Raw genomic sequence first — 9,489 nt, forward strand, 5'->3', positions numbered from 1 at the left:
TCATTAACGTGTTGATGAGAAAGCATTTATTCTCTTGCTTAACTTAGTTGCTTGAAGAGAATATTATGACATTTGTGAAGAACGAGCTGAAGATGTTCAAGAGGATTCTTAGTCCAGAACTCCCAGAAGGCTTTGAGAGTCAGAAGCAGGATAAGGAAGTGGTGGACACTGAAGATGAGAAGCAGGAGAGCAGTGCCAGAGAGGGGGCTCTGAAGATCACACTGCACGTCCTGAGGAAAATGAACCAGAAGGAGCTTGCTGACACACTGGAGAAAAGTAAGACCTGTCTGCCTCATGTTGAATGATGTTTTATAACATTTAAAAGCTGTAGCTAAAGTACAGCTAAAATAGCTGTGTAACTCAATGATATTGTAGCAGCCTTAACACAACACCTAGTGACCTCATCAAGTAGCAGCAGGGATGTGTTGTGTTGATTAATTTAGAGAGACAGAGAGACAACAATAATACCATCAATAATACCAATAATAATATAATCATTCACACCAGTCTTTACACATTTATACAGTCAGTTAAGAGAAGAAATGATAATAATTTAAAACTAAATAACAGTCCTACAATACTGTAGGCATTAAAATAAACGTGATATTAATATCCTCTGTGTTATTCCTAGATTCAGATGAGCTTGCTGTGATTTGCCAACGTGAACTCAAATCTAATCTAAAGAAGAAGTTTCAATGTGTATTTGAGGGGATCGCTAAACAAGGAAACCCAACACTTCTCAATAAGATCTACACAGAGCTCTACATCACAAAGGGTGGAACAGGAGAGGTCAATAATGAACATGAGCTGAGACAGATTGAGACAACAACCAGGAAACAAGCAAGACCAGAGACTGCAATCAAATGTAACGACATCTTCAAACCCTTAACTGGACAAGACAAACGTATCAGAACTGTGCTGACAAAGGGAGTTGCTGGCATTGGAAAAACAGTCTCTGTGCAGAAGTTCATTCTGGACTGGGCTGAAGCAAAAGCAAATCAGGATGTCCAATTTGTATTTTCAGTCCCTTTTCGGGAGCTGAATTTGATGAAAGAGGACAAACACACTTTCATTGAACTTCTCAATCACTTCTCAATGGAAACCAAACAATCAAGAATCTCAAACTACGACAAGTACAAAGTTCTGTTCATCTTTGATGGTCTGGATGAGTGCCGACTGCCCCTAGACTTCCAGAAGAACAAGATCTGTTGGGACGTCACAGAGTCAACCTCAGTGGATGTTCTGCTGACAAATCTCATCAAGGGAAATCTGCTTCCCTCTGCTCTCCTCTGGATAACTACCCGACCTGCAGCAGCCAATAAGATCCCTTCAGGGTGTGTTGACCAGGTGACAGAGGTACAAGGTTTCAATGACCCACAGAAGGAGGAGTACTTCAGAAAGAGATTTAGTGATGAAGACATGGCCAGTAGAATCATCTCACACATAAAGACATCAAGGAGCCTCCACATCATGTGCCACATTCCAGTCTTCTGTTGGATTTCTGCAACAGTCCTTGAACACATGCTGAAACATAAGAGAGAAGAGATGCCCAAGACTCTGACTGAGATGTACACACACCTTGTGGAGTTTCATACCAAACAGAAGAATGAAAAGTATCTTGGGAAAGAAGAGACAGGTCCACACTGGAATAAAGAGAGCATTCTGTCACTGGGAAAACTGGCTTTTCAACAGCTTGTGAAGGGCAATCTGATTTTCTATGAAGAAGACCTGAAAGAGGCTGGCATTGATATCAATGAAGCCTCAGTGTACTCAGGATTGTGCACACAGCTCTTTAAAGAGGAATGTGGGCTGTACCAGGAGAAGGTGTACTGCTTTGTTCATCTGAGCATTCAGGAGTTTCTGGCTGCTGTATATGTGTTCCTCTCATTCATCAACAACAATGAGAATCTCATGGACAAACTGCAAACAAAATCCAGTAAGTTTTCTTCGCTGTTCAGAGACGAGCCTGAAGTTACTTTCTACAAGAGTGCTGTGGATAACGCCTTACAAAGTGAGACGGGAAACTTGAACATTTTTCTTCGCTTCCTTCTGGGCCTCTCACTGGAGTCCAATCAGAAGCACTTACGAGGTTTACTGACAAAGACAAGAAGCAGCTCACAGACCCATGAAGAAACAGTCAAGTACATCAAGGAGAAGATCAGGGAGAATCCCTCTCCAGAGAGGAGCATCAATCTGTTCCACTGTCTGAATGAACTGAATGACCATTCTCTAGTGGAGGAGATCCAAAGCTACCTGAGAACAGGAAGTCTTTCTAGAGCCAAACTGTCACCTGCACAGTGGTCAGCTCTGGTCTTTGTGTTGCTGACTTCAGAAAAGGAGCTGGATGTGTTTGACCTGAAGAAATACTCCAGATCAGAGGAAGGTCTTCTGATGCTGCTGCCAGTGGTCAATGCCTCCAGAGCTGCTCTGTGAGTAAATAAAATGACATATAAGAACTAATCATCAGGAAGAAATATTCAGTTTAGAGACACATATGTATTATAATATGTATATCATATTTTATTGAATAACATATTGAATCAGTGCATTGGTGTTCACATTAGTATAACAATATGACCATACAATTCTTGGAGACGGAAGATGAATCTATATGTTGTTTGAGAGAATAAACCAAATGCTTCTGCCATTGTCCTTCTAATTTACTCGTTAAATGAACAGTGTGTTTGTGAAGTCATGATGATCTCTTTGCAGGCTGTCAGGCTGTGGAGTCACAGAGGAAGGCTGTGCTTCTCTGGTCTCAGCTCTGGAGTCAAACCCCTCACACCTGAGAGAGCTGGATCTGAGTAACAATGACCTGAAGGATTCAGGAGTGAAGCTGCTCTCTGCTGGACTGGGGAATCCGCACTGTAAACTGGAGACTCTGAGGTCAGTATTCCTGTAGTTGGTCAACAAGTGATAACTGTTCACCAGATCCACATGTGTTTACCAGACACACATAGTCCACACCATATGTGTTTGGACAGTGAAACATACAGTTTTACATTTGACGCATTTTGAACCGTGTGTGTGTGCGTGTCAAGTGTGTGTGTGTCCTGTGTGTGTGTGTCCTTTGTGTGTGTGTGTGTGTGTGTGTGCACATGTATCACTCAATTAACACACACACACACACACACACACACACACACACACACACACACACACACACACACACACACACACACACACACACACACACACACACACACACACTAGGGCTGGAAGATATGGCCCAAATATTATATTGGTGTTTAAAAAGATTTGGACGGAGAGACTGTATTTTTAGCTTTTGAATAGTAAAAGTTGTACATTTGATTTATGAGTAGTGAGTGATCCCAGGGTGCTTTATGAGTAGTGAGTGATCCCAGGGTGCTCTATGAGTAGTGAGTGATCCCAGGGTGCTCTATGAGTAGTGAGTGATCCCAGGGTGGTTTATGAGTAGTGAGTGATCCCAGGGTGCTTGATGAGTAGTGAGTGATCCCAGGGTGGTTTATGAGTAGTGAGTGATCCCAGGGTGCTTTAGGAGTAGTGAGTGATCCCAGGGTGCTTTATGAGTAGGTAGTGATCCCAGGGTGCTTTATGAGTAGTTAGTTATCCCAGGGTGCTTTATGAGTAGTGAGTGATCCCAGGGTGGCAACACATACATTCTAAGTGATTTCAATGAGTCTTTCTCCATTCTGATTGGTTTATACTGTTCAATTCAACTTCAACCAAAACAAATGTCAGCACTTTTATCATTTCTGCATTTCCACTCAATTGCAGTGATGGAAAAAGTACCCAGTTGTCATTCTTGAGTAAAAGTAAAGATACCTTAATAGAAAATTACTCAAGTAAAAGTGAAAGTCACCCAGTAAAATACTACTTGAGTAAAAGTCTAAAAGTATTTGGTTTTAAATATACTTAAGTATCAAAAGTGCGGCGGCAGATAGTCTAGTGGTTAGAGCGTTGGGCCAGTAACTGAAAGCAGTGCATTGGTGTTCACATTAGTATATCAATATGACAATACAATTCAAGGAGAGAGCAATGAATCCATATGTTGTTTGAGAGAATTAACCAAATGCATCTGCCATTGTCCTTCTACATCAATTAATTAACAGTGTGTTTGTGAAATGATGATGATCTCTTTGTCAGGCTGTCAGGCTGTGGAGTCACAGAGGAAGGCTGTGCTTCTCTGGTCTCAGCTCTGAGGTCAAACCCCTCACACCTGAGAGAGCTGGATCTGAGTAACAATGACCTGAAGGATTCAGGAGTGAAGCTGCTCTCTGCTGGACTGGGGAATCCCCACTGTAAACTGGAGACTCTGAGGTCAGTATTCCTGTAGTTGGTCAACAAGTGATAACTGTTCACCAGATCCACATGTGTTTACCAGGCACACATAGTCCACACCATATGTGTTTGGACAGTGAAGCTTAGAGTTTTAAATTTGGTGCTATGCTCCAGCATTTTGAACTGTGTGTGTGTGTCCAGAGCGTGTTTGTATGTAAGTCCTGTGTGTGTGTATGTCCTGTGTGTGTATGTGTGTCATGTGTGTGTGTTCAGTTCATCCAGTGCGTGTGCGTGTGTGTGTCCAGTTTGTCCAGTGTTTGTGTCACTCAATGAACACACACACACTAGGGCTGGGCTATATGGCCAAAATATTATACCACAAAAAAAAAACTTTGATGGTATTTCTTGTTTCTGAATAGTAAAAGTTGTACACTTGCTTCATGAGTAGTGAGTGATCCCAGGGTGCTTTATGAGTAGTGAGTGATCCCAGGGTGCTTTATGAGTAGTGAGTGATCCCAGGGTGCTTTATGAGTAGTGAGTGATCCCAGGGTGCTTGATGAGTAGTGAGTGATCCCAGGGTGCTTTATGAGTAGTGAGTGATCCCAGGGTGCTTTATGAGTAGTGAGTGATCCCAGGGTGCTTTATGAGTAGTGAGTGATCCCAGGGTGCTTGATGAGTAGTGAGTGATCCCAGGGTGCTTTATGAGTAGTGAGTGATCCCAGGGTGCTTTATGAGTAGTGAGTGATCCCAGGGTGCTTTATGAGTAGTGAGTGATCCCAGGGTGCTTGATGAGTAGTGAGTGATCCCAGGGTGCTTTATGAGTAGTGAGTGATCCCAGGGTGCTTGATGAGTAGTGAGTGATCCCAGGGTGCTTTATGAGTAGTGAGTGATCCCAGGGTGCTTTATGAGTAGTGAGTGATCCCAGGGTGCTTTATGAGTAGTGAGGGATCCAAGGGTGGCAACACAAACGTGATTTCAATTAATCCACTGTTCCTGGTAGGCCGTCATTGTAAGTAAGAACTTTTCTTAACTGACTTGCTAAGTTAAATAAAGGTAAAATTTTTTTTAAGTCATTGATAAAATGTACTTAGGTATCAAAAATAAAAGTATAAATAATTTCAAAATCCTTATATTATGCAAACCAGATGGCACCACTTTCTTTTTGAATTTTTTATTTACAGATAGACAGGGTCACACTCCAACACTCAGACATCATTTTTAAACAAAGCATTTGTGTTTAGTGAGTCCTTCAGATCAGAGGCAGTAGGGATGACCAGGATGTTCTCTTGATAAGAGTGTGAATTGGACCATTCTTCTGTCCTGCTAAGCATTCAAAATGAGTACTTTTAGGTGTTAGGGAAAATGTATTGAGTAAAAAGTATAGTATTTTCTTTAGGAATGTAGTGAAGTAAAAGTTAAAGTTGTCAAAAATAAAACAGTAAAGTAAGTAGTACTTGAAAGTATTTTTACCTAAGTCCTTTACACCACTGCTCAATTGAGATAATTTCCACACTGCCACGTAGGGCTGTACGATATGGGCAAATAATCTAGGACTTATTTTTAACCAAATGTTGCAATTGTGATTTGACTTACGAATTAGAGCAAAACTGTTAGAATCATGGAAATAGAATGACTATTCTAATTCTATAGTTAGAGTATAATAGTGGGTACTTTGAATACAGTGTTTGAGATGACAACGAATTAAAATGCCAGGGAGGAGTTATTGTGACAGCGTAGGAACTAAAGTGTTGATAGGTGTTTCCTAGGGGACCCTATAAGCTTTGGCTACGTTGCGTGTTTTCTCTTAGCTACTTCATGTAGCTAACATAGTCTTGCTTTGCATATTCCTCTTTGATTTAGAAGATACTGTTGCACAAACAACATGCTGATTTAGGTCTACACCATCACTGGTATTACCAGGCTGTATTAGCTAGCTACGTTTGATCTTACTCAGTACATTTATTAGCTAGCTAGCTATTAGCATTAGCGGCTAACAATTAGCGTCTAACAAGATTCTAGGGCAACTTGCAAAGAAAAGACAAACTTGCTGTTTTCTTGATGTAAGAAACACAGACTAATAGTGTCATTATAGAACACTAGTGGATTTATATAAAGAAGCAAAGTGAAAACAGCATTGTTGTCATCAACATTGTTCCATGTGCTGCATTGACCATGCAGAGTGAAAACAGCATTGTTGTCATCAACATTGTTCCATGAGCTGCATTGACCAGGCAGAGTGAAAACAGCATTGTTGTCATCAACATTGTTCCATGTGCTGCATTGACCATGCAGACAGAACGCAAGTGTCTTGCGGTTGAGGAACATCAAATGCGCTCCTTGAGTGACAGGGGAAGTGGCTAGGTCACTGTGGAAAGTGTCACGGAGAGAAAGAGCAGACTCAAGTATCGAAGTAAACTATAAAAATTGACATTACACATGGCGTGTCACATTTAACAAACCAAACATTAAAATACCGGTATACAAACAACGGACACACACAAACACTGGACACACACGCTGGACACACTGGACACACACATTGGTCACACACACTGGACACACACACTGGCACACAATGGACACACACACACATTGGACACACACACACACACATAAACACTGGACACACACGCTGGACACATACACTGGGCACACACACACTTGGGCTCCCGAGTGGTGAAACGGTCTAGGCAGTGCGTCCCTGGTTTAAATCCACATTTGATCTCAAATCCAAAATGCTGGAATATAGAGACACATTAAAAATGTTAGCTTCACTGTCAAATAGATATGGTGTGGACTGTATACTCAATACAATCTAAATCTGATACCTCACTGTCTGTCTTTTGACTGATACTGATTTTTAAACTAGTCTGGTCAGTCTACTCAAATATTTGTACTATACATTTTTCTCTCTACAACTTTGATAATTTGTCATTTATAATAATGATACATTAATTTATGAATAGGTATGGCAGGTTTCAGGACACTGATATATCTAAAAATATATAAAAAATATACTGCCACCACCAAGGAAAAGCAGTGTGATTTTAATATGATTTGACTCTTTACAGGCTGTCACGCTGTCAAGTGACAGAGGAAGGCTGTGCTTCTCTGGTCTCAACTCTGAGGTCAAACCCCTCACACCTGAGAGAGCTGGACCTGAGCTACAATCACCCAGGAGACTCAGGAGTCAGACTGCTCTCTGCTGGACTGGAGGATCCACACTGCAGACTGGAGAAACTCAAGTATGTAGAGGGTTTATGTCAATGTTCATATCAGACATGTTTGACTTATCAGGCTAGTTAAGACAAACATTCTGACCACAACTTGGACAAAGTTTTATGCTGATTGTGTGTGTGTGTGTGTGTGTGTGTGTGTGTGTGTGTGTGTGTGTGTGTGTGTGTGTGTGTGTGTGTGTGTGTGTGTGTGTGTGTGTGTGTGTGTGTGTGTGTGTGAGTTCAGGTGTATCCCTCAATGACTGTCTGTTCTTCTGCTTACCTCTACAGTGTGGAACATGGTGGAGAGTACACAATGAAACCTGGGCTTAGAAAATGTGAGTGTTGACTGCTGTGAAGAATATGACTAAGAATAAGTCTTAATTCAAGTTAAGTCAAAGTCAAAGACCACCATCATTACTGACTTGGTCATATTAAATATCAGCTGTCGTTCTACAGAAGCAGAAATCAGGGACACCAAAGTTTAAAAAGAGTTGCTTTGACAATGTGTGTGTGTGTGTGTGTGTGTGTGTGTGTGTGTGTGTGTGTGTGTGTGTGTGTGTGTGTGTGTGTGTGTGTGTGTGTGTGTGTGTGTGTGTGTGTGTGTGTGTGTGTGTGTGTGTGTGTGTGTGTGTGTAATTAATGGGAATAAGTGTGTTTTATATTACCATACAGTATAACATATAATCATTCAACAAGTCTCAAGTTACCTTAACTTCTCCTTTTGATACCTAGAAAGATTTACATTAAAATAATTAGTGAAAAGTGAGTTAACATTCTAATGTGAATGATGATGATTTCTAATATTGTGTCTGGTTTCATCCATCAGATGTCTGTGATCTCACACTGGACCCAAACACAGTAAACAGACTCCTCTCTCTGTCTGAGGAGAACAGAAAGGTGACATGTATGAGAGAGGAGCAGCCGTATCCTGATCACCCAGAGAGATTTGAGGACTGTCAACAGGTGCTGTGTAGAGAGGGTCTGACTGGGTGCTGTTACTGGGAGGTAGAGTGGAGTGGGAGAGAGGCTGCTATAGGAGTGACGTATAAAGGAATCAACAGGAGAGGAAGGGTTAAGGACTGTTGTCTTGGATGGAATGACAAGTCCTGGAGTCTGTTCTGCTCTGACAACTGTTACATTGTCTGGCACAATAATAATCTCACTACCATAAACGTCCGCCCCTGCAGACCCCACAGAGTAGGAGTGTATCTGGACTGGCCAGCCGGCACTCTATCCTTCTATAGAGCCTCCTCTGACACACTGACCCACCTGATCACATTCTCCTCCACATTCACTGAGCCCCTCTATCCAGGGTTTTGGGTTAATGATGATTCCTCAGTGTCCCTGTGTCAAACACAACATGATGTTTCACTCTAATCATGTATGTTATGTTTGATCAGATTATGACATTTAAATACATGGAGTAACACACACCAATTTCAGGCCAGTTTATTACTGTAAATAATATAGACCTCTGTGTCTGTCTCTTTCCATGGTCCTCTGGACACACACTCACACACACATGCACGCACACACACACACACACACACACACACACACACACACACTGGAGACACACTGGAGACACACACAATTGGACACACACACACACACACACACACACACACACACACACACACACACACACACACACACACACACACACACACACACACACACACACACACACACACACACACACACACTGGACACTCATACACTGGACACACACACACACACTGTAATGGAACATGTTAATTGTTTGTGTCCACATAACTGAGTATGTTACTAACCTTGTGAAACGGTCCTGTTATAATGTCCTGTTCTTGGGAGTATAATCCTGTGTTGCAAACCAGCTGTTCCTGCGAGTTCCGCCCAAGAACAGGAAACTATGAAGATATGTGCTTATTAACCAATGCTTCAGAATTCAGACTGTCTACACTGTGGAACTCTGTTATTCTCTCTGAGATCACAATGGTTCTGAATTCAGACTGTCTACACTGTTGAA

General features: G+C 41.7%; 1 protein-coding gene across 1 annotated transcript; it reads left to right on the forward strand.

The window, feature by feature from the left end:
* Positions 1-56: 56 nt before the first annotated feature.
* Positions 57-9,075, forward strand: LOC106593327 (NLR family CARD domain-containing protein 3-like; the record flags this gene model as incomplete). Its single annotated transcript, XM_045711154.1, has 7 exons — positions 57-276; positions 638-2,429; positions 2,713-2,886; positions 4,129-4,302; positions 7,335-7,508; positions 7,770-7,816; positions 8,308-9,075. Coding segments are annotated over 7 exons (3,132 nt in total), but the record flags the coding sequence as incomplete, so codon positions are not given.
* Between the last annotated feature and the right edge of the window lie 414 nt (positions 9,076-9,489).

Source organism: Salmo salar, unplaced genomic scaffold (genome assembly GCF_905237065.1).
Source record: "Salmo salar unplaced genomic scaffold, Ssal_v3.1, whole genome shotgun sequence".
Taxonomy (NCBI): Eukaryota; Metazoa; Chordata; class Actinopteri; order Salmoniformes; family Salmonidae; genus Salmo; species Salmo salar.